This window comes from Abramis brama (assembly GCF_963993115.1).
Source record: "Abramis brama genome assembly, chromosome: 1".
In the NCBI taxonomy this organism is placed as follows: Eukaryota; Metazoa; Chordata; class Actinopteri; order Cypriniformes; family Leuciscidae; genus Abramis; species Abramis brama.
The window spans coordinates 41,556,725-41,582,550 of NC_139963.1; the positions used below are offsets into that span (position 1 = coordinate 41,556,725).

Sequence of the window (25,826 nt, forward strand, 5' to 3'; positions counted from 1 at the left end):
GCTGTGCTTTTCCATTTAGTGCCAAATTAGGTTGGTTGGGAAAACAGGTCAGTACCAGGAGAAAAATGAAAGGTCTGTTGTTAGGTTCACTTGATTGCCCTGTTCCAGTTATGGCCAACTGCTGTAATCTTCAAGAATTAGACACTTTTTGGCTTTATATGTGCGAGAAGTTTTGTATATGGTAAATGGTAAATGGACTGCATGTATATAGCGCTTTCACAGACCTATGGCCACCAAAGCGCTTTACATAGCCTCACATTCACCCATTCACACACTGTATACATCCTTTGGTATTTTTTTTTAATCTGCAAGGAATTGCTCTTTTATGGTAAAAATTTTACCTCTAACATTTATTCCTCTCCTCCCCTCGGGGTCTTTAAGTGGAACCAGTGGTGCCAGATTCATGTAAATCTACTTACAGAAGAAATTTAAGATAAATTCCAAGAAGTTCATGAGAATCAAGGAAAACATCTTTGAGCGCTGCTTGCTGGAAGGACCTTTGTTCAGTAATCAAGGTGCTCTTTGGTTGGATTTCAATTGTATTTATAGGAAGAAAAAAAAAGATCCAAGGCACTGGCTCATCTAGAAACATTAATAAAAATAATTTACTATGACTTCAGACATTTTAAGAATAATGAACAATCTCAAGAAAAATTGAGCATTCTTAAAGAAGAACTTTGGGAATAATTTATATTCTTATAAGAATGTTTTGTGAATCTGGTCTCATATTCCAGACCTCTCTGATCTAAGACTCTTTGGGAAACGCTCATTTAATTGGAAATATTGGACTGTCATTATTTTCTGACAGGAGGTTAGACTTTGATCCAGTTCATGAATAACTACAATGCTGTTAAAATCTGCTTTTCATATTTTATTTCTGTCACCTTGAATGAGGTTGGAAATCAAGCACAGAGACCGAAATTATAATGAGTAGCCGAAATGAGATGCTATTGATTTAACATTTTAACACTATTTGGTAATTTAACACTATATTTTCAACTGACAGGTCCTAGGCGCCCTGTCCATAGTGTCTCAAAACCTAAACAGCGTCATGATGATGTCCAGCACCAATGGTGCCTAAAAAGTAGTGTGCTGCCTTCCTAAAAAGAATATGGTTATCAATTAATATTTGATGCGTAAACATACTGTACGCGCTCATTATGGTTAAAAATGTTCCATGCATCCATGACGCCACAAAAACCGCGAGACACAGTGACGCTTCATTATTTAAGGTGGGCAGCAGAGAGTCTCGCGCACTGAGCGCTATAAATACAGCAGCGCGCGCGGGTTACGCCACACATCGCGCGGATGTCTGCGTGTATCAGTCTACTTTACATTCACTTACATTGGACTTTTCTCAGACTATAGATACTACAACACTATTAATACCACTGAATATGTTTATTAAGACTACAAAGACACTTTTATTCGTACTGGAATAAGTTTTTCTCCCTCAAGTATTAAATACTCTCCAGACTAAATGGGCGATGGGATCCTGATATCGCCTTTCGATTCTCAAGGACTGTTTCAAGGACTGTTTGTTTAATTTTTCCGCCTGTGTTGTTAAATGTTATAAGATGTTCAGGTGGAGTGATGCTGCTTTGGATAATCTGAAACTCGTCTCAAATGGTAAATATTTCTCTCCTTTATCTCCTTTTAAATTAAAATAAGCATAGAGACAAACATTGATATATAATATAATATTGATATATAAGCATATGTAGCCTATATTAATCTACCTGGTCTGACCCATTTAAATACTATGGTCTAATGTAATCAGTTTAATTTAGACATTAAATCGTATTTTTGATAACTGTTCATTGGTTTAGACTACTTGAAGCACATTTTTACTTTGCCTGACCATTTTTTTACAGTGTTAAATATTACTTATATTTTTGCTATCACTGTATCTCCAAACAATTATTTAGCTGTCGTTATGGAAATTATAGTGGTGAATGGTCAGAAGTGTTGAAATTTGTACTGCACTTTGCTTTCTCATGTACCCTAAAGAGGAAATTGTGAAAAACAATCTTCCTATTCACTAAAGTTTTCTAAAAGGTGTGTCAGTGTATAATTTCAGACCTCTTGACATAACTTCCCTCAATTTAAGTTTGTTTGTAAATAAGAAAAAAACAAGAAAAAAACCCCCAGCATAAACAGGAAGGCATGTAATCACTTGCTTGTTAAATGATTAAATTGTTCCAAATAGCTGAGTTTTGTGGCCAAAATCAACAGTACGTCACTATTTTTACATCTTTGTTTGCTGCGTGTCCGCTAATGAAGCTACTTTATTTGGTAACACTTTATTTTACAGTATCCTTGTGGCATATGTTACTTGCCATATAATAACAGTAAATTATGCAATTACATGCAAAATTAACCCTCAACCAAAACCTAATCCTGCCCTAACCCTACAGTAAGTACATGTTGGAAATTATTATTACTCAGTATTTAATTACACTGTAACAATGACACCTTAAAATAAAGTGAAACCCTTTATTTTAAGGTGACGTAGTTACATTTTACTTACTCAAATAAGTGCTGAGTAAAATTAATTAACATGTACTTTCTATAATCTATAGAGTTATGGTTAGGGTTTGGTTTAGGGTTAGTTTATTGTAATTCTGTGTAATTTACTGTTATTTCTAACATGTAGTAACATACATCAACCTAAAATAAAGTGTTACCAAGCTTGTTTGCATCTGATAAACTCAGCTTTACACTTCTTTCCTCTTTTCTCTTTAGCTATGTGTCTCTAAGGTCAGTGGTGCTCGTCCCATAGCCTGGAGATGTTAGACATCAAACACTGCAACAGTTCAGACGTGCTCCGCAATCAGACCCAGCAGATGTCTGTGGTGGAACCGCTGGGCTGCAAAGAAAGCCCGGACTCCAAAACCAGCCCCACGGCAGCGGGCCTGTCGATGACACTGGGCATCGTGTCCAACATCATAGCTCTGATCATCTTGGCTAAAGCATACGCTCGCCTGCGGAAGCGCTCAAAAGCCACGTTCCTGCTGTTTGCCAGTTGTCTGGTGGCAACGGACCTTGCCGGTCATGTTATTCCAGGTGCCCTGGTTCTGCACCTCTACACTGCCGGGGGACTTTGTAACCAAGATGCCACCTGCAATTTCATGGGCGGAAGCATGGTGTTCTTCGGCCTGTGCCCGCTGTTTTTCGGGTGTGGCATGGCGGTCGAGCGGTGCATGGGTGTGACACGGCCTCTCCTGCATGCCCGCGTGGTTTGCACTGCACGCACTAAGGTGGTGCTGGTGATGATATGGCTTTTGGCTTTAACAGTAGCACTGCTGCCCTTCTTTCAACTGGGTTCATATACCTACCAGTACCCATGGACCTGGTGCTTCATTAAAGTGTCACACAATGCAAGCATCGCAGAGGAAACAGCCCCGACTCTCACAGACGTGGCGTTTGTGCTGCTCTTTTCTGGACTGGGACTGGCCTCGCTGGCCGTGGCACTGATTTGTAACACCATCAGCGTGATGACGCTGGTGATCGCCCGTCTCCGCAGGAAGAAGTGCCAGCGCAGATCAGCTAAATCGCATGACATTGAGATGGTGGCACAGCTGGTGGGCATTATGGTCACTTCTTGCATCTGCTGGAGCCCTCTGCTGGTGAGTGTGACCATTATATCTGTCTGTATATATACTGTTCTGTCTGTCTGCCTGTTTGTCTATCTGTCTGTCTGTCATCTACTATCTATCTATCTATCTATCTATCTGTCTATCTGTCTGTCTGTCTGTCTGTTATATCTATCTATCTACCTCTGAGCAATGCAGTTGTCCTCTAGGATGTTTGGTCTGTTTTTTTGCTGTCATATAGCATGACTTTATATTGCTATGTCTACAACTAACTTCCTCTGTTTTTCTGACAGATCTTCGGTCTGATGTCAGTCATCCGCTCATACAGATGCTCTATGGGGAATGATCTGGGAACCTACAGGACTTTAATGGTAATGGGAGTGCGCCTGGCCTCCTGGAACCAGATTCTGGACCCTTGGGTTTATATTCTTCTACGCCGGGCCGTCCTCAGAAAGATCTACCGCTTAACCACCGGCCGCAGTGACCTTAGGGGGAGCACATTCCGGCGGTGGGAGATCAGCTCCTTCCAGAACTCAGTGAAGAACGCAGTTAATCTGAACTGATGGAGGGATTCCAGTTCTACCACATGGAAAAAATTGGAAATGTTAGAACCAAATCGCTGCAGTGCAGCGTTACTGAAAGCAGATGTAAGATCCTACTGTATTGCTTGAATGAAAGAGCAGCATACTGGAAGTTGTAAAGTGATGCTCTGGAATAACCACAGACACTTCAATAAGCTGTGTAATTGAGCACAGTGGGGTTCTGGAAGTAAAAATCCCATTCATTTTCTCATAAGGAAATGGACATTAACAACAATATAGCCTAGAAATCTTTCAAGACAGACTTACCATGAGCGAGGTTGTTTTTGTAGAAGACACAAGTTTGCGATTTCAATTAAAAAAAACATTTAATTGCCAAATTTTGGGTGTTCATGCACAATTCATCATCAATGACTCATTGCCAATCATTTCATATTACAATTGTGTGTGTTTTTATGTATTATTTGTTTACATCATTCAAAATGCTTCATGTGATGAGTAATACTTGCTTCAGTTCAAAGTTTGTAGTGTTGATTGAAATTTCTAGAAGGCCTATGGAGAAAATAAGTGGGGAAAATATTTCTGGAACCGAGGGTGTGAAAAAGTAGGTTGTCACTGCACTGGTCACTTTTGCGATCTGTAAAGTGAGTCTGCTAAATGAGAATGTGAAATAGACTCATGTCACCTGCATTATTTTGCCATTTCAATTGTAAATGAAGGATTGTTGTAATCATAAAGCCCAGTGAATCAATTAAACTTGTGAAATGTTAAGTTATAAAGATGACAAATATCTATTGTAAAAAAAATAAATAAATAAATAAAAAGAACACTTAGTTCCCATGTAAAACTACAAGGGAAAAGAAATATAAAAAGGGGAAATAATGATGCAGGGGATTCAGAGGAGCAAAGGAAAAAAAGTGTTGGTCCTGGGTTTTAATAGTATGCTAGTTTGCAATTGTTACTTTCAGGACAAACAAGCACCATCTCTTGTGGTGAATCATCATTATATGATAATAGTGACTTCACCAAAATGTTTTGTTTTTTTTGCTTCGGAGCTATTGCACAGGATTTTGTATTGTCCATTGCACTTCATTATTTCTATTTCATACAATATATACAATTAAAACAATGAAAAATACTGTAAGTATCACTACAGCCTAAAAGTTGAACTTTTACATGTGCATGGCCGTTTCAGTTTTCTTGTAGACCTATCTGTATATTTGTGTCTTGCCCTATATTTGTGATCTTGAAAAGCTATGGAATAGTCTATAGGCTAAAAGCTATTGAATATTATTTTGACCAATAAAGGTTCACTTCTGGAAGAGTTCTTTCTGTCTCCATATGTATGTTGCACTTCCATTTCTACTACACTGTATACAAATTATATGATCAATAAGTTATGAAACATACTGCATAATTTCACATTGCTTTAAAGGTAGTGTAGGTAGGATTGTTATTGGGATCTTCGCCGTGACGTCACGACGCGGTTACGTGCGCTCTGGTTGGCAGAAGAAAAGTAATAGCCGCTTGCTGTGTGTAGCGCAAACACAGAAGAAAAAATGGTTGTATCGTGCTGTGGGATCGGCAAGATTGGGTACTGTACTGTGTGTATCATCTGTGTACATACCCTTATAAATTAAGGGCAAATTATTGTATTTTCATACAATTTTACGTATGTTAACCAATGTTATATACAGGGCCTGAAGTTAACTTTTTTGACCACCAGCCACTGTGACTTTTTACCAGACAGTTTTTTTTTTTGGTCTCATAAAAGGTGAAAAAAAGGAATTGCACAAACATTTGTTCTTTAACTTGTAAGAATACACATTTAAGTGCTGTCAAGTTATTAACGAGATCCATACAAGTAATAATGACTCTTAGAATACAGATATAGACCTAGTGCAGCTCGTAAACAAATCACACGCGGCTGTGTTGATCGCTGGGCAGCTGTTAGTTACAGCGTTCAGGAACCGTTAAGCAGAACTAAATTAATATTGTTATTACTGGTAAAGTTACCGGGTAGGCTACCGGACATTTTCTCACCGGTTCCCAACTCCCAACATCTGTGCAACTGTCATTGTACTGTAGCCTAGTATGTCAGCGTTGCATTATCTCATGATCTCACCAACAGTTTAATACTTAACTCACACATTCAAACGCAGTCAGAGAAGGGCCTCATCTTTCTCTCCGATCCCACATACGTTCCGAAACACTCAAACTGCGCTGCTTTCACAGATGATTTGTTTACTCCAGTAATGTGCCGCCACATTTTTTAGCTGTAACGTTAAATCCAACGAAATTGCTGACTTCGTTTAAATGTCAAAGAACAACAAAAAATTCTCACTCAGGTGATATGGATCAGGCAGAGAACATGAACCCTGGTTATATAAAAGCTTAATTATATCTCTTTTTAGCTTCTTCGGACAAAGAATTAACATATGCTGACAAAACACAGGTAGACTGCTGCGACATGCGACATGTTTTGGTTCTTTCTGCCAACCAGTTCGCGCCCACGCCCATATCGTGACGTCACATTTGACTCCGGCGAACATCCCTATAAAAACTTTTTTCCAAATTTGTTTAAACTTTTTATATATATCAATGCATAATTAAAATGTAAGTACTCTGATAAAAAGAGTATAAAAATCGAGTGACTCTAGACCGTTTAATCTGTATTAAACACAGCTCATTATTTCCATTCGGGACGAAACAAAGGATTGGTTTAGGCGACTGTCACTCTCTCGCAACCATGGCAACCACCCTTTTGCCACACAGGATCTGCCCATATGCGCGCGCACCCGTTTGAGGAATTCAAGAGGCACGGAACCTAGGAATAGCAAAACAATGGCAGAGAAAGAGCAATCAAAAATTCACATTACCGGCATATGCAGTTAGCGAAGGCAAACAAGGCAAAAAAGGAAGACAGTACTAGAAAAGGTAATGAACAAAAAGTCTTTGAATAAAACGCGTGTCAATATCCTCGGACCCTAGTTGCACGGCCTCTTGCACGACCTCGGACCTGTCCTCGAGCTGACGATGCGGTACTTGTCTCTGGAGTGTAGCCTAGTCCTCATCAGAGTCAACAATGCTTTCATCATGGAAACTCTTACATGCAGAACACCATATATGTTATGAATCTTACACGAAATTCATCTTCATCACAGTGTAAATGATGGTAATGGAAAAACGTGTATCATGCAACCTGTTTTTAGCTTTGCCTTATAGATAACTTGCTCGTTAGCGAATCAAAAAATATATATTTTAAACTTTACCAATATCAATATGCTAGCTTGATAGTGAGTACTAAAATACATCTTATTTGTTTATCTTCATAATGATAAAGTTAGATTTTTTTTATTACATGTGATTCTGACATGATGTCACTACATGCACTGTGCTCCTTCCTCTCTGCTAGTCTCAGGTAAATAATGCGTCTTCAGCTGAGCGGTCGGCGTCGCGCGTTCATGTGTTTTGGGGGCGTGGCTTTGGAAGGAGCCCAGAAGGGAGGGGGTGGAGTGAATGGAAATAATGAGCTGTCTTTGAAACAGTCGTGAGAGGTCTACAGACACTCGATTTTTATACTTTCTTTTTCAGAGTACTTACATTTTAATTATGTTTTGATATATAAATAAAGTTTAAACAAATTTGGAAAATAAGTTTTTTATAAAAATCCTACCTACAATACCTTTAACTCGTAAGCAATTTGCAACTTTTTTTAATAAGTTATAAGTTTGTAAGTTAAGTTGGAATGACTTAAACATCCAAGTTGATTGTATTTAACAATTTAACAAGAAAGAAAGAAAGAAAGAAAGAAAGAAACCGATTCAATGTGTGATTTTGAAGTCGCTAGTCTGAATGACAAAACCACGCCCTCTCCATTCATTCCAGTCTGTCACTGACGGGATGATCTTATTGGTTCACTGAGATCACGTGTCCTTGTTCCAGCTTAACGCACGCTGATTCTCTTCAGCTGCAGAATAGTGGACGGGCGCATCTTTGTCGCGGCATTGGTGAGTAGATATAAACATAAATATTCTTAAACATTACATGGTTTCAAATGTTTTAGCTGCAAATAATTCCGATCTAATAATTCTTGTTTGCTCTGAATGTGTTGTTTCAACACTTATATGCAGTGAAAATGTATACGTTTGTTCAGCAAACGGCTATGGCTAGCACATTAGCATGCTAGCTCTTCATGAATTTGACAAAAACAGCGAGAATTGAGCATTACGTGATAATTTTGCCTTACATTTACGCCTTAATGTATAAAGTAGTCTTCTATTTTGTCTCATTGTGTAGTTAAATGAGCATTCTGACAAAGTTAAATGAGTTTTTTGGGTGTTTTGGGGGGAGGGTCACGACCATTTTATCTCATTCGGTATCTCTGGCCGTGTCTCAAACCCAAATGCGTATCTTGCTTAAAAAAGCACGTTTTGGCGTCAATAGCTAGATTTTCGTGCAAATCGTAATTTTACCATCAGGAATGACACCTTAAAGACCAGTGGATTCATTAAACGACGGTAGATGTTTGAGCACACCGGTCCCCATTGTTTGGCTGCACTAAAATGGCCGCACACATCTGTGATGTATACTGCGTTTTCCCTGTTTACTTCCACTGGTGTGTTCATTTTGATACAATTTCGCTGTGCGTACATTGAGTATGCAAGAGATACTTTTTTCTTTTTTATTAATAATATTTTTACTGATCTGTTTTAGATTTTAGAGTTACGGGGTTTGTTTGGGCGTCAACAAGTGCTTGTTAGATATAATAGAGACACATTATTCCAAATTAAAGTCTTCATAGTAATGAAGCAATAATATTTATTTTAAGTAGTACAGTGAAATGATCGTTTAAGTCTAATAATTACATTTTTTTTTTCTCATTCTTTTCACATCAATGCTCAGGTCATGTCAGGTCAGGGGGCCTTGAGTTAGTGCTAGGGGATCTGTGAACAATTTTTAAAGAGAAACTGTAAAGATCGGGCAGGGAAATGTTATATATTGATAGTCAATATTTTGATTAAAACCAATCATAAAAATGATATAAATAAATAATACATAACCGCACAGCACTGTAGTGAATAAAAAAATGTACCATAGTAGGAACTAAATATTTTTTACTCAATTATATATATATTTTTTTTACAGTATAAATTGGGTCTTTAACATGCAAATACACTGCTGCCTTTTACATTTTCGGATGGTAAATTTCAGATGGTTTTATACCAATAATAATAGTCTAGTTAGAAGTTGCAGAAGTGAAATGGTTCACTTGTGAATTGAGAGATCAGCAAACATTTCCTGACAATTCAAGGAGCTATGAATGACAAAAAACATTCTGCCCAGATAAAAGGGTGAGAATGGCACTTGTTCGACAAGCATGTAGACAATAGCAGGAAATGAGTCTCAGGAAATGCAAAAATCCCGTTCTTTTGAGTTATAATGGCATCAGGAAGTCACTTCACTCATATGTTTTAATTGTATATCAGTTTTCAGTCTGGTGAATAAAAAGGGCTTTCAGTTTCTGAGCTGGGTGTGCTGCATCTCTTAGACCTGGATGATATTATGGGTTGTCTCCATGGAGATCTGAATATGTGATGCTCTCTGAACATTGGCAAGGATGCACACAGAAGGATTTTATGGATTAGCCTAGGCCTTGATTTTCGCTGATTCTGAAATCAGAATTGCTCTTACGGGGTTTGCACTTTATATCTCATTTGAATTTTGAATTGTTGCTTTAATGTTAACCAAGACAATTACAGACACTGTTTTGTATCGTGGGAACTGCTTCCTGTGATTAACAAATGTAAACATGACTATTTTGTACCATATTTTGATAGAAACGGTCTTTAAAATAGCTGTGAAAGAATTTTACCATGTAGGTTTCAGCTGATTATAATGTATATTGTATATTGAATAATGAAAACTGATTGTTTTTCATTACAGACCAACTGGAGCAGCATTTCTCTGCCACATTTAGACCAACACTGCCAAACTGAAGAACTACTTTGTACCCATCATGGTAAAGTATACATATTTCAATGCTTCTGCATTCTATGAATGCATTTCTGTTTGCTGATATGAAGTCACTCAATAATTGCAAATTTCACTAAAGCTAATTAACACTATCTAGAACTAAGAAATAATAGTAATAATATGCCAGAAAATACGCAGCACATCCACGCTAGTTATGGAAATCATATAGGAAATTCGAAACGTTTTTGTTAACCTGAAGCTTCAAGTATGTTTATTAATGTTGAGAAGAGAAAAAGTGTTTTTGAAATCTCTTATGGTCAAAGGCTGTATTTGATCAAAAAATAGTAAGAGCACCATTTTTGTAAAATATTATTTGTAATACCTTAAATACAAATATATTTTAAATGTAATTTATTCCTGTGATGATAAAGCTGAATTTTCTGAATCATTACTCCAGTCTTCAGTGTCATATGATCCTTCAGAAATCATTCTAATATCTAAATCTTTTTACTGTCACTTTTGATCAATTTAATGCGTCCTTGCTGAATAAATACCCGCTTTAGCACCGTCGGGCCAAACTGTTCTCTTTGTTTAACCATTCCGTGGCGGTCCGGCTCTGCCAGTACGGACATTATCTCATTTTCCACTGAGAGCCTGGTAACAGAGCTCTTTTGAATGTAATAGAAATGCATCAGTTGTTGCCTTGGTAAAGCAAGAGTTTTCAGAGGATGTAAATAGAGATCGCGTTATGGAGGATGATCAAATATTTATTTTACTTTTATAATTAATTTGTTTACGTTGCTCAAAAACCATGCTTAGTCGGCTACAGAGAAAAACGAGTAGCCAGGAACAGATGTGCTCTACGAGCACAGTTAGCCAACAGCGCTGAGAAATCTGGGCAGAGAAGAGTTTGTAATCGTACTGTTCTGTACCAGGCTCAAGTGGAAATATAACTGGAAACATTCCTTACTGTTTTTAGAACCATTGAGCCTAACCGTTGAAAAACGGCTATAGTATTCATTTGTTTTAAAAAAAAAACTTTTGAAAGGTAGTGTATGCGCCCAACCTTTTGGTTTAAATTAATGTGTATTGTTTATTAATGTGTGCATATATATATTAAGTTATATATGTATATAAATTAATGTAATGTATATTTATGTTTTTCTGTCTTTGTTTCCATGAAGCCTCCTCCTCTTCGTCATCGCTCCATGCGCATCTTTGTGAATGATGACCGTCATGTGATGGCTAAGCACTCGGCCATCTATCCCACCCAGGAGGAGCTGGAGGGGGTGCAGAACATGGTGTCCCACACCGAACGTGCCCTCAAGGCTGTCTCTGATTGGCTGGACGATCAGGAGAAAGGAAATACCAAAGGGATCACCTTGGAGTCTGATGGAGACGGCGAGAAGGAGACGTCAGTGCTCTCTTAATTTCATCTTCTCTGTTGTGACTATATGATTAGTTATTGGTGTGAGTTAGTATCTCTCATGTAACTCCTTATTTTGTCCTCCAGTGAACCAAAGTCCATGGATCAGCCCACGCGTTCCCTGCGTGGAGTCATGCGTGTGGGTCTAGTAGCTAAAGGTCTCCTGCTGAAGGGAGATCTTGACCTGGAGCTCGTGCTGTTGTGCAAAGACAAACCCACCATCACCCTGCTGAAGAAAGTGGCAGAGAACCTCGCTGTGCAGCTTAAGGTATACTTGCATCTGTAATCTTAACGTTTTGAACATTGTCTAAAAACGCAGGATGTATAAATCATGTGGAAACCTGATCATGTGATCTGTCCTGCAGCTCATCACAGAGGAAAAATATGACATTAAACCTTGTATCCGTGATGCCACCATTGCCATCAAAAACTCTAAAGAGCCACCGCTGACCCTCACCATTCACCTGACGTCACCCCTCGTGAGGGAGGAGGCCGAGAAGCAGGCTGCCGGGGGTAGGTTTGAAATCACGTGCCTTATGGTTCCTCTAACCAACCCCACGACCCCAGAAACAGCAAATGCAGATGGGATGGACTCAGGCAGGGATATTGTTTATTGGGCCTTCAATGGAGCTTGGGGATGTTGTGTACAGACTAGTCATGTGACACAGATTGTTATGTTTACTGCCACCTGAAGTCTCACAGTTCCATGCAGCATGATGTTAAAGTGTTGACGGCCCAATATACAGTAACATAAGTGATGGGTAAAGCTTTAAATAAGACCCAGTTCCAGGAGAGTTTACTGAAGGCTTACTGAGAATTAAGAAACAAAATCACAAACCTTGTTGTTTGCATGTGTTCATATAATGGAGAAGAAATGGAACAGTTTGCATTGCAGCAAAAATGAGAAGCAGAAGTATTGTCGAGCTCTGGTTTGTTTACCAGGTCTTGTTGACAGAGACTGGACGGAGGGCAGGAGGGTTATAGATAATGCTAGACAGTAGGACAAAATATAACAAAAATATTAGACTCAATAAAATACAGCCTGATAATATATGGTCACAGTATCTCAACGAATCTGTAGTTTAGAGCATCGTGGGCAGACTTAAGTCCAGTAAAGAGCTTTTTCAGGGCTACAGTGTTGGACAGGGAAGATACCGAAATAAAAACATGTTTTGGTGAGATAAAACCATTGACCTTTCGCTAAACCCTGCTTTGCAATCCAGTCTTAGCTGCTTTAGCCGTTCTCCATTTTATCAGACAAGTTTCTGGTCTTTTCTGATGTTTGTCCATAGAAGTTCTGTCTGTTTGCATAATTTCTGTATGATTTTATCTAAAATATGGTAAAATGTTGTTGCTCAATCTTTTAAATTGACACAAGTGCATTGGACTTGGTTTGTCCTAAATGAAAACCTAAAACATTAGTATTAAATGCTTTAATTTGTGCCTAGCTTAATGTTAATTATTGAATGCCATGTTTATGATCTATTCTAGTTGTTAGAGAGGCGATATAAAGTTTAGTCATCCTACAATCACTTTAAAAAGAAGCTTCTCTTTTCTTTTGGAATTTTTTTTTTTTTTTTTGTTATTTTACTGTAAATCTCTTTAAAGACAAATGACAGATAAATTTCACAGTTTAATCCAATCCTTGCAATCAAGTTTTACCACTTTTTGAGCACATTTTACTGAAAAAAAAAAAGCCCAAATCTCGAATTGGTTCTTTCAAAAGAGAGCAACCATAACCAAGGGTGGCGGGGCTTAGCGAAGGGCCAATTGGGAGCAATTTTGAAGCTGAACTCAAAGCCTAGCCCTATCTGTGACCCCATGATTAGTGACGCCTGCCTTTGACCATCACAAGCCATCAGTTTTGCTGCAGTGTGGACTCGTTTTAATCATACCTCTTGTGTATCTGACTACTGCTGCCTGTGGTTCAAAATCTGATTCTCTCTGTCAAGCCTTCTAGTTTGTCAATTTTAGGGACGCTGGACCTTTGACCAACTGGACGCTCTCTGTCTCGGAAGGGGCAAGGCAGTGCACCCAGAAAAACAAACAAGGGGGCGAGGGGGAGGGGTTCCCCCATGTCACACCATCACACAAATGACCTCAGTTTTCACTGATACATATATTATATTTAGCCAGACAACAACATTCACTCACTGTGCACCTTCATGCCTCAAAATACAGCTGCAGGGGATCTGTTCCAAATCATAGTGAGCTGCCTACCTAGACGCCATCTATAGGTGAAGACTGTTTCAGTCAGTTGGCAGGAAATTGCTGTCAAAATCTTTTGTGGATAAGGCTATTCCAGAACTTTGCATACATTTATGCATTTTGACAGATGCTTTTATCCAAAGCGATATGATGGTTTTATGGTGAGCTCAGTTAAATATTTAAAATGTGATGATCACATAGTGTAATTTTATATACAAATATTTATTTTATCCATTATCGTTAAAATGGTTCCGTCTTAATATTTCTGAGTACTGTATATTTTGATACTTGCATGTATTTGAATAAGCTAGAATGCTTTAAATTGAAAATAATTATATTTTAACGATCTCTAGCCTACTAATCGAAAAATGCTTTTGTCTTATATGTAAAACATATTTAAAATGATTATGCTTTTATAAAAAGCCACATTCAATATATTTTTGTTGAAAATAAGGTAGGAAACGACTAGATTAATCCATTTTATTGTCAAGTGTCGCCTCACTTGGGTTTGGAACAGAGCCGAATGCTCCGCCCACTTGTAGGTTTCTGTCCTTGCTGTTGTGTACTTGCACAGGAAGGGTTGCTTTTGTTTGGGGGGGTTCCCCGTCCTCTCCCCTCCACTGCCTTTGGTAGGGGTCATCTGCCTCCTCCCCCCTGGCCGTGAGACAGAAAAACCCCTTGGTCAAACTGTACCTTGTCTTCTTATTCCACCTGCCAATAGAAACGCTATCAGTCAACGATCCCCCGGATGTACTGGACAGGCAGAAATGCCTGACTGCCTTGGCGTCCCTCCGCCACGCCAAGTGGTTCCAGGTTTGCATCTTGTCTTTATTTGTCTTCTAGTAGTTGAGTTTGTTTTTAATTTTGTATATGTGTTAACCTTATTTCATGCTGTATTTATTTTTATTTTTCAGTTGTTTGTGTGAATTTCTTTTTGGTGTATCTGTGTAGATTTTATTTATTGGAGTGTATTTGCCTCTGGTAAAATGTCACATTCTTGCTGGTTAGGTTTGAGTTGCGTTGCCAAGGACATCTTTGTCAATGCTGTCTGACTTCTGCCTGGCTAATTTAACTAAGTTTACTATCACCTCGATAAACTGTTTATTACCCTTTTGACATGTCATCAACTGCTTTTACGGTCCAGTTTAATACTTCGTTTTTGATCACCTTAATTTTAAGTGTGAATATTTTAATGCAAATGTCGGGTGCAATATTTCTGAAGCCAGCCGCACCGTTTGACACTTGACTTGTCGGAGAAAACCATGACATGCAAGGAAAACCAGAACGGGATGATTTGTCCCGCCAAGTCTATCATGGTTTACAAAAAATTTAACAATGTACTATCAACATAGATATTAAATAATTGCAGGAATAATATAAAAAAAGTATTACTTTAATAGTATTGCTAATTTATAATAGTATTACTTTTCAGTATTACTGTTTTAATGCATTTTTATCAAATAAATGCAGCCTTGATGAACATAGGAGTAGAGATGCACCGATTACAATTTTCTTGGCCGATTACAATTTTTCATTGAGTTTGACCTGCCGATACCGATTTTAACCAATTCCGATTTCATTTGTTCTAACCACTTTACAGCACACACAAATATTTATTTTCTATCTTTTCTTTAATAGAACATTTTGCATAGAACTTAGAATTTTTTTTGAACAGATAATTGCTATAAAATGGAACTATATAAATTACTCCTGGTGTGGGAAATTAAAAGTTAATTAAAATTAAACTAAAAGAAAGCTTGTACTGTATATTCTGACTAGTTTACAAATTTTTTTTTTTTTTTTTTTTTTATAAAACACCATATAGTACTTTTACCCAAACTGAATAATAAAAACAAGTTTAAATGGGTAAATTTTCTATAAATATTATTTTCTGACATGGCCTACTCCAGTTCTTGTTAAAACACACTAGACATGCAAATTCTGTGCATTTTGGGCACTTTTTGTGTGAAATACTTATTTTGTCCATCAAAAGTGTGCTTTCACTTTGAGCGTGAGCAGCAGCAAAAATAGACTCGCGCCGAAATCCGCGCTACACTGCTGCTCACGTGCTGCTCGCAGTGTGAATGCACTTATTGATTAACATGCACGCCGAAAAAAATACGCGCTGCTCATGCGCCACTCACGCTTGCGGTGTGAAACGGCCGTTATTCATGAGGTTTCCTATTGCGTTCCGTTTGCACGTGTGATGTTGTTGTTGCACGATGTTAATCATGCGGTGCCCGAGTGCATTTGACCGGCATAAAATCGCCATATGTCAGACTAACCGGCCGGTCGCCGATCACGTGAAAATCGGCCAATTCCGGTCACCAGCCAATCAATCGGTGCATCTCGACTTCTTTTTAAAAACATGAACAAATCTTACTGACCCCAAACTTTTGAATGCGTATATAATTATCCATAAAGCACTAGATAATTAAGAATTAATAGTTTCTTTTATAACTTTACAGATCAAATAATAAACAGTGATTTGTGATATGCTGTCGTTCCCTTTGCTAAACAAGCTGTTATGCCACAAATGTTGCCTGCTAAGCTTTTATTGAACTTGGAACATTATTATAAGCGCAAGATGTTTTACTGCAATACCCTGCAAAAATCTCACATTGTTTTGGCTTTGTCAGCTTTTTTCATGCCAAAAAGGAATATTGCACCTTTTCCGCCATTTTAGCATATTCATGCTCTCATTGATGCCCTGCAGTGCTTTAAAAATGCAGCTGCATTTCCCAGATCCTCTAGAACATTCTCACTTCTGTCAACTCATATTTAATATCTAATCAGAAGGCCAGCCTCAAACACGAGCTCTGTTGTGTTCTTCATCTCTTCAGCATAATGTATTTAATCTGCTCTCTTAATATCTGTCATATATGTAGCTTCTCAACTGAGTAATATGCTTTTTTTGGTGTACCTCTTAATCATTCGTCACCTTCTTTACATTAATGCTTATCGACACCTTATTCAGTATCGGCAAATCTCACCCCTTTTGTTTGTTTGTTTATTGCTTTGGTGTTGTGCCACATTGAGTCCATGAGATAAACCGGTGGATTGTATCCCTCCTGCTTTTGTCTCTAGGCCAGGGCTAATGGGCTCCGCTCCTGTGTGATCGTCATCCGTATCCTTAGGGACCTCTGTGCTCGTGTTCCCACCTGGGCCCCTTTGCGAGGATGGGTAAGCACGAAAACAACCCGAGAACATAGGGATGACCAATGTTTTTTTAAACTGCAGCTTAAGCTGGTGTAAATTTATGCATTGTTTCCATTGTGGTGCAAAACAGCGCTGCATAATAGAAAATGGGTGTTCATTCTAATCAGACACCGGCTGCGTCCAAAATCACATGCTCTGAGTTGTTAATTGTTTTGAATAAGTAATTACTTCACGACTGCTAAAAGTATGTTCTATATAGAATGAGTGTAATCTGGACGTACACATTCGCTATGTAGTTATGTGACCTACCAAATAATTGATGAATTTATTTCATTACAATTCACATGGATATTTAATTTTTCCATGTAAATGTGTATTGTAATTGACGATTTGAGAATTAATTCTCAATTTTAGCTATAAGCGTTGGTCTTTTTTCCTTGATATGAATAATATAATAAGCTAACCTTTCATTCATATGTTGGCATCCATGTAATGCTGCTGTGCTCTTGTTTCTTGAAGCCCTTAGAACTGCTGTGCGAGAAGGCGATTGGCACTGGGAATCGGCCAATGGGAGCAGGAGAAGCTCTCCGCAGAGTTCTTGAGTGTCTCGCATCTGGAATCCTCATGGCTGGTAAGAATCTAAATCTTAACGTCTAAAATAATTACAAAAACGGTGTCTGTCTGCGGATGGCAGTAATGCAGTATAAGAGACCATTTTGAATCCATTCAACCCCTTTAGCTGTGAAATTTACTGGTTACTGTTGTTGTATTAACCAGTCATCATAATGAATGATTGAGAAGTATAGCATACTACAAAAATGCTTTTGAAATTTTGTCTGCTTTCAGATGGTTCAGGCATTTGTGACCCTTGTGAAAAGGAAGCAACAGATGCCATCAGTCACATGGATCGCCAGCAGCGGGAGGACGTCACTCAGAGTGCTCAGGTTTGTCAATAAATTATTCAGCTTTTTTTAAATTACATTTTTGCGTTTATTTGTTTAGAGATCTCATTTGAGCTCTATGGGTGACATTTGTCGTCTTTTTGATTGACAGCATGCCTTAAGGCTTTCAGCTTTTGGACAGCTACACAAAGTACTTGGAATGGATCCGCTTCCTTCAAAAATGCCCAGAAAACCTCGGAGTGACACTCCTATTGACTACACGGGTAAGATGGAGTGTGGAGCTGTGGATATTTTTCATTACTTGATGGATGTTTTTGTGTGAAACTTGATTTTTTGTTTTGTGTGTGTCTTATCTGCATAGTTCAAATCCCACCCAGCACAACCTATGTTCCTCCAATGAAACGCCCCATGGAGGAGGAGGAGTCCACTGATGAGAAGAATCCAAACAAGAAGAAGAAGAAATTGCAAAAGAAATGTAAATGTTCTTCATGTGTTCATAATTGGCTTGTGGTGGAGTTTTGCACACATTGCACAAAACGCTTAACTTGTATTCTGCTGTTCAGCTCCAGAGGAGAAGGCCGAGCCGCCACAGGCCATGAATGCCCTGATGCGTCTGAACCAGCTGAAGCCGGGTCTACAGTACAAACTCATCTCTCAGACCGGGCCTGTCCATGTGCCCGTGTTCACCATGGCTGTAGAGGTGGACGGGAAGAACTTTGAAGCTTCTGGTCCCTCTAAACGCACTGCTAAACTTCACGTAGCTGTCAAAGTAAGAGACTGATGAATTATTTGACTTGGTCTGAAACTACATTATTTTTTAAAAATCAATAAATTTCTTGATGATTCAGAATCTTTCAAATGTAATAATGACTTTCCTTTTCAACAGAAATATTAATCATACTGAAAAAATAAAATCTGTGTATTTTACTTGTGAATTTTTACAGCCCTAGCAGAAATTGAATTTTGTTTTTTAATTCCTTCTCCAGGTCTTGCAAGATATGGGTCTGCCAACGGGAGTGGAGCAAAAAGTAGCTGAACAGGTGAAACAGGAGGAGCCAGTGACCACACAGGAGACTTTGCCCCCAGTGACCCAAATGGAGCCAGAAACGGTGCCAACCTCAGAAAGCCCCACTGATGAGGTATTTAAGATCATCTTTATAACATGAACCCGGATAGTGGCTTATAATGACAAGTTTGTAATTACTACAGATTGCACTACATTTTATTTTTGGAAAATGATTAGCCTAATAATGGCCAAGCAATTTTATACCATGGTCTGTCTGAATACTCTATTCGGATTGGCTGGAAGGTGTGCAATAAAACTGTTTCATGCACAGGTAGTCAGTTTAATTACCGTTCTATATTAATATGCTGTTGAAGCACACACACCACTTTCGAACAAAGTGACAGTAAAGACATTTATAATAAATGCTGCTCTTTTGAACTTTCTGTTCAAAGAATTTTTTGACATTACCGTTTTTACTGTATTTAAGAGCATAAGAGGCCGAAACTAAACTTAATTGAATAATTTGCTTTAATCGTCATGTTATTCATGAAGGAAAGTGCAAATGAAACTTCATTATGATTTAATTTGGACTGGTTAGTCACATCAAACCTCCAGTGTTGTGTGTTATTGGCTATTATAAGAGCTTGTTTCTTCTTTGCTCTCTCAGAGCGCTCGGCAGCAGGGGCCCATCCTTACAAAACATGGAAAGAACCCTGTCATGGAGCTTAATGAAAAACGCAGAGGACTGAAGTACGAGCTCATCTCTGAGACCGGTGGAAGCCACGACAAACGCTTCGTCATGGAGGTGAGGGCACGTCGTCAGAGATGCATTGTAGTTTACCCATCGCTTGCTTTCTAAGGTCGATTTCACATCACAGATTCACAGTGTTTATTCTAGACCGATAAAATATCCATGCCTTCTGTTTTTCTTTCCTGCCTCCAGGTGGAGATCGACGGACAGAAGTTTCAGGGTACCGGGTCCAATAAAAAGGTGGCGAAGGCCTACGCTGCACTGGCAGCCCTGGAGAAGCTCTTCCCAGAGGGCTCCAACTCAGAGGCAAACAAAAAAAAGAAAATGGCTCCAATGGTACATCGTTGTTATTCTGTGTTCAGTGACATTGAAATCTCCTCTTATATATTCTCTCTTTAATGGTCTGATTTGGTGGCTGCAGCACCCCACTGGATTTGGGATGGTGAGTGGGCCTCCTGCTGACATGATGGCCAATCCCAGGGGCAGAGGGAGAGGACGTGGCAGGGGCCGGGGCCGGGGATTTAACAATGGCGGAGGATTCAATCAAGGTACACCAGTGCTGTCTGCCAGCATCACTTAGTTTGAAAGATTTGGAGAAACCTTAACCGTAAGAGACCCAGTGTAGCAGAATTGCAACGTTTGTATAAAACAAAAACCTAATTTTCACTAAAAATGGCTAAAATCTACACACCAGTAGCTGTCACTCTCAACAATTTTAGGTTACACTTTATTTTAAGGTGTCATTGTTACAGTGTAATTATATATTTAAGTACTAAGTAATATTAAGCAACTACATGTACTTACTATAGGGTTAGGGTAGGATTAGGATTTGGTTGAGGGTTAGTTGCATGTAATTATGCATAATTTACTGTTATTACTATGGTAAGTACATGTAACAAGGTCACCCAATTTTAATATCAACTGTCACAAAACTTTTGGAACACATTTATCTATTTACAAAGTATTTGATGTCCAATTCTTTTAATTATTTCTGTTTTATAATGGTGAAAGGTTTACATGCCCTGAAATTTTGAACGTACATGAATTTGAGACCATTTTCAAAAATGCAAGCTGGGCATTAGGGGGCAGATTTTTGTTTTTGTTTTGGTTCTCACACAATGAAGCCTATTTAATGAATAGTACACAATTATTCCTTTTTTAAAAATAAATAATGGCTTCCTAAAGACATGTTAAAGGGTGTAAAGAAATACATGAATATCAGTGCTTGGGTCTCTGTGTCTACTTAACGCCCATCCTGCACTGTTTGTGCTATGAACACAAGTTCACCTCAGATTATGTCTAAACTGCTTTGCAGACAATAAAACAAAAGTCCTGTTGACTTGCATTTGAACATGCATATTCTTGTCCTCTTTCAGGTGGATATGGGACGTATGGATATGGCGGCAATAACAACTCTGGCTACAGTGAGTATTTTCCTATTTGTCACTGGGGCCATTGATTTTTACTTATTTACATTTTAATTTAATACCCATTGTCTTTATATCCTAATTAATTTGTTTCTAGCCATAAGACTTGTATTAATGGCACAAGTTATTGCCATTTTAATTTCCTGAAGTGAATTTCTCTGAAGTAAAGAATCTGTGCACATAGCCCTGGATGTATTAAAACCGCTACACTAGTTGTTTTTAGGACATTTTTGATGATGTCTTTGAGTTTATGTAGGTATCCGTTATTGTATTTTCCTTTTTGATTTTACATTTCTCTGCTTTGTTGTGCCATGGGACGCAAACTTTCCTCGGCGAAAAACGTGAAATGTTCCCAACATGCCAACGCCACTCTTTCTGAGGAAAGCCGCCTTGAGGGTGATCGGAGCAGAGAAATCTAAAAAAAAAAAAAAAAAAAAAGCACAGAAAACTATCGTTGACCTTAATGATAACTGATTGACATCATATGCCCGGTGACATTTGTCATGGCATGCCGAACACAGAAGACGTCTAATTCTGTGCTTCTCTGCTCTGTCTCACCCTTTAGGTGACTTTGTCTCAGACTCCTATGGCTACCACGAGTTTGCGACATAAACAGTCCTGTTTTCAATAAGTACACAAACGTGAAATGAACAATAGAGACCGAGGGGGGAAAACACTGGTTACCCGCATTTTGAACTCGTTTCCTCGTGAAGTATCACCCACAATCTCACCTCAAAAAACCTGCACCCACCGATCAACTAACACTGTGGATGTGAACGGGAGTTTCTGCCTACAGTTGCTATGGGAAATCTTGACACATTATCTGTGCCACAATCAGTGAAGTCGAGTAGTCTGATTGGCTGACGGATGGTCACAAAAGTAGCGGACTGACATTTCATCATGACTGTCTTCACTGAAGCTTTGAATCACTGTATAAGCCATTTTTTGCCGACAGTTTAGTTGTTTTTCCTGGAATAATGTTCCCGATGGGTTTTTTTTCTAAAATAAGTAACTTCTATACATTGCCATGTTTTTAATTGTTTTTTTTCAAGTTTATTTATTTTTCTTTTTTTAATTGTGGTAAAATCCATTGTTTGTGAACGAGTTGGCACAGATTTTGAATTTAATTCTGTGAACCATTGAACAAACGCAGGTATATTTGCTGCACTTTTGTTTTTTTTTAAATTGATGTTTGTGGATTACTTTATTTTTTGCAATAAAATTGAGTTACTTTACAAACCTGTGATATCTATGTAAAGTTTCTTTGAATATTTCTTGAAAAATAGATTTGCATCAGGTTTAGGAAAGATGTTTTTTGTGGGAAGTTTTAGCTGGTGTTATGATTGAATTGAGGCTCTTTGCCAAATGTTTTGGCAGAATGAAAATGATTTCAATCAAAAAAACAAACATTATATGCAAATACATACTATATTGTTGCAATTGCTTTCAGACCACTCGCAACAAGTTTTAGAAAATAAAATTAGTGCAAATCCGCGTAGACTTTGAGCACACAGAATTTCTTCAACACTGCAATGTCGTGAAATGACCTCACACTCAAACAAAACAAATTCAACATATGGAAATATATCAATAAATACAGTTAAATGCATTCTACTCCACTTTCCTGCAGTGCTTTAAACCTGTAGTGTTAAGGGTCGTGTTCAATTCAGAGGTCAAGCCAGTCTGCTACTGGATATCCGTCTTATGTGATACGAATTCGCAGGTCAGAATTCAGCAAACTTTGTAGCAGTGAAATGTGAAACGGCTTTGCATAAGCTTGCATTTTTCCTGCATTTCGCATTTGCATGCATTTGAATGGAAAGAAAAGTACAGCGTCGACCGTTCCATTGCCATAAAGCCAGAAAATGCAGATTAGTCTGTGGTTTTATTGAACCTCCATTGTTCATCCAGTCAATGACGCAAAACGTTAATGTCCTATCCCACAGTTTAATTTTTGTTGACGTTACATTAACATGATGACTCTGTATGGATGTTCATTTTGTACAAAGTTGCATTGTACAGCAATATGTTTTTAACCTAAACACTTTAAAGCCCAATAAAATGATGATTCTGTAAAAGCCTTCAGATTTGATGATGTGAACTGAATTACAATTAATATCCATCTGAGCAGTGTGTTTAACCTGTACTGTTATTCCGCTTCAGATTTCTATAATAACGGAGGGTCTAATGGCGGATCGGTGTCCTCGGGTCCTGGAGCGTCGGGTCCAGGCACAAACACATCTTCTGTCGGAGCAGCAGGAGGAGCGGGTGGTTTTGGCTCGTATTACCAGAGTGACGGTGGCTTCACCTCTCCTACGGGAACCCCCAAACCACCCATCAAGAAGCCGCCCATGCACCAAAACAACAAGCCTCAAGGACCCGGAGCAGGACAAGGGGCTCCCTTTGGTCAGTACGGCCAGGGCTTCGGACAGAAGAAGAACTTCGGCCCGGCTCAAGGTGGTGGAGGAGGAGGAAACTTCAACTACAGCACTGCTTATCCCTCACAGGTGACCGGAGGACAGGACTACAGCTATGAAGGTGATGAAAACATTGTGATTTATGCTGCTTTCACATGCTATCGGAATTAACTTAAATATGAGCTTCCTAGTCAGAATTTTATTAGACCTGTACGACCTATCAAGTTGTATTTACTACTGGGAAACTCTGAGATAATTTTGATGCCCAAGTTATGAGGGCAGTAAATGACTGGTCATTAAAGTAGTGCATATTTACATGTATGAATAATATTTGAAGCCTATTGTATGTTTTATACACCGTTAAAATGTCATGTATTTGACCGAAATTCCAAGATGACTATCTAGATAGCGAGGTGAATGATTATATGCTTGTCAACGAATGGGACGCTACATTTTTATTAAAAACGTAATATTTTAATGTCCCCCTGTAGTCGGTATTTTTATCTCTTAAAACTCATCTTTGATCATCAAAATTACATATTTAAACGGTTTTCCTGGGAAAAAAAAAATCTTCATGCCTTAAAATAGCTTGAATGTTACTCTACACCCTTGCCTCATTTAGTATACGTGGTCCTATGAATATGCAAATTAGCCCCACCTCCACTCACACAGCTCTTTGGTCCACTGCAGTTTTAAGGAGAAAATACTCGGTAATGGTGTTGACATGAATTTGTACATGGTTTGTCTTAAAGCATATTAAAAACACCACATAGACATGTAAACAACATTAAAAGGTTGATTTTCACCACAGGGGGACTTTGGGCTTTAATAAGATTAAGGCAAGAATAAACCTGGTGTCCTCGTAATCCCTATTCTTTCCGACAACAAAGCACTTGAACACAAGAAGCTAAATTACAACTTCAGGAAATTTCCGATAGCACGTGAAGGCAATATTAGTGAGTCAGGGAAAACATTTTTTTTGGTGTTTTACTGTTTCCTAAATTCTGATTGGTCTGCCTCATAGGTTACAACAACCAGTCAAACTACAGCTCGCAGGGCGGAGCCAACCAGAATTTCGGCGGTAACCCCGCCTCCTTCAACAGCGGACCAGTAGGGTACGGCCGGGGAGATCCCAGTATGAACTACCAGTATCGATAAACCTGCCTTCCTTCCTGTGTGCGGTCCTGCACCATCACTTCCAAACAAGGAGCATCATCCTTTCTGATTCTATCGTTCTTGATTTTCTTTTGGTTTCTATCACCAACACCTGACCTAAAGCAAAATAGTGGTCTCTAAACATTGTGCAGAATAGTGTATTTCCATGTTTCTTTTGAAGTATGTGTATTTTTATTTTAGTTTAGTTACATTAAATCTGTGAACTCCCCCTAAACTACTGCCCTCGAGAGGGACATACGAACCCAAAGCGACGCATGCGAGGACCTGATAATTGTTAACATGCAGTGACGGGACACGCAGTCCTTGAGTGATTTTAACCATTCAGACATGTATAAAGATGCATCCTCTCAAGCTGTAAATCAATAGGTTTATGATTTTTTTTTCTTCCTCTGTTTGGCCAGCTACATTTCATGATTTTGCCTGTAATCATAGGCTTTTCTTTTAAATTATGAATGCACATGTGACATTGTTTTAAATGGTTACGTGATTGTGAAAGTTGTGACGTGTCGGGTCGTTGTAGCGTTTGGCTGTTTTTGGGTTGGGGGACCTTTATTTTTCCGAACATTGTTTGTTTAAAGAATGTGTGGTGTTTGTAATAAAGGATTTTATTTTGGAGGATTTCTGATTTCTGTGGTGTTTTTGAATGCACTTCTCCAGGTAATTGGGTTATACCTGTATTTACATATAGAGTTGGGTCTAAAAGTCACATTGAAATCTACCATTCAAGATTTGAGTACATTTAAACGAAAAAATAAAGTTTTAGGATATAACTGAATATTTTTAATAAAGTTTGAGCCCATGATTGAAAACTCTGGTAATGATGATAATGAAAATATTTTATTTTCGAAAGTGTAATATACAGAGCCACTAAATATACAGAACATTTTTAATAAATGTTGACACGATTGAAAACTCTAATGATTATATAAATCATGGTTTATGTTCAAAGGTTTAATAAGAAAACAAAGCGGCTCTAAATATACAGATTTATTTTCTTGACAAATAAAGGTTTTTGGACGCCACAGTTGGAAATTCCGGTGATAGTAACAGTAGTAGTAGTAATAATGTAAATGTTAATCTTCAAAAGTGTTATAATAAATACAGAGCTGTTTTAATAAAATAAAGGTTTGTGGGCCCATGACTGGAAACTGGTTAATATGTAAATATTTTCAACAGAGCAGCTCTACATGATGGTTTACGGTAAAAACAATTGTGTGCGGTTTTGTTACTGTGGTTACGGCTG

The 25,826-nt window shown here is 38.3% G+C and overlaps 2 protein-coding genes across 9 annotated transcripts; both read left to right on the top strand.

Annotated features, from left to right (window-relative positions):
* Positions 1 to 1,255: 1,255 nt before the first annotated feature.
* ptger1b (prostaglandin E receptor 1b (subtype EP1)) lies at positions 1,256 to 5,462 on the top strand. The gene is made up of 3 exons (XM_084110649.1): positions 1,256 to 1,629; positions 2,746 to 3,629; positions 3,890 to 5,462. Exons 2-3 carry the CDS (start codon positions 2,790 to 2,792, stop codon positions 4,157 to 4,159), a joined length of 1,110 nt encoding a protein of 369 aa, XP_083966775.1. The 5' UTR covers positions 1,256 to 1,629; positions 2,746 to 2,789; the 3' UTR covers positions 4,160 to 5,462.
* Positions 5,463 to 8,062: 2,600 nt separating this feature from the next.
* Positions 8,063 to 25,201, top strand: ilf3b (interleukin enhancer binding factor 3b; the record flags this gene model as incomplete). Of its 8 annotated transcripts, none has more annotated exons than XM_084090163.1 (19): positions 8,063 to 8,145; positions 10,082 to 10,157; positions 11,296 to 11,525; positions 11,625 to 11,805; positions 11,903 to 12,050; positions 14,467 to 14,558; positions 16,833 to 16,928; positions 17,424 to 17,535; positions 17,751 to 17,848; positions 17,958 to 18,069; positions 18,168 to 18,281; positions 18,370 to 18,575; positions 18,793 to 18,945; positions 19,480 to 19,617; positions 19,756 to 19,869; positions 19,985 to 20,111; positions 20,940 to 20,987; positions 23,154 to 23,528; positions 24,432 to 25,201. In XM_084090163.1, the coding sequence occupies 18 exons, from the start codon at positions 10,155 to 10,157 to the stop codon at positions 24,563 to 24,565; spliced, it is 2,481 nt and encodes an 826-aa protein (XP_083946289.1). In that variant the 3' UTR covers positions 24,566 to 25,201. The 8 variants fall into 8 exon arrangements, with proteins under 8 accessions (XP_083946289.1, XP_083946287.1, XP_083946291.1 ...); XM_084090161.1 differs by having other exon boundaries at positions 8,064 to 8,145; positions 19,756 to 19,899; XM_084090165.1 differs by lacking the exons at positions 23,154 to 23,528; positions 24,432 to 25,201 and adding an exon at positions 21,556 to 22,234 and having other exon boundaries at positions 8,064 to 8,145; positions 19,756 to 19,899.
* Between the last annotated feature and the right edge of the window lie 625 nt (positions 25,202 to 25,826).

Bases quoted from the DNA above. Each gene is read 5' to 3' on its own strand.
- ptger1b (XM_084110649.1), top strand. From the start codon at position 2,790: ATGTTAGACATCAAACACTGCAACAGTTCAGACGTGCTCCGCAATCAG. The intron at 3,630-3,889 runs GTGAGTGTGACC...TTTTTCTGACAG, and splicing joins TCTGCTGGAGCCCTCTGCTG to ATCTTCGGTCTGATGTCAGT.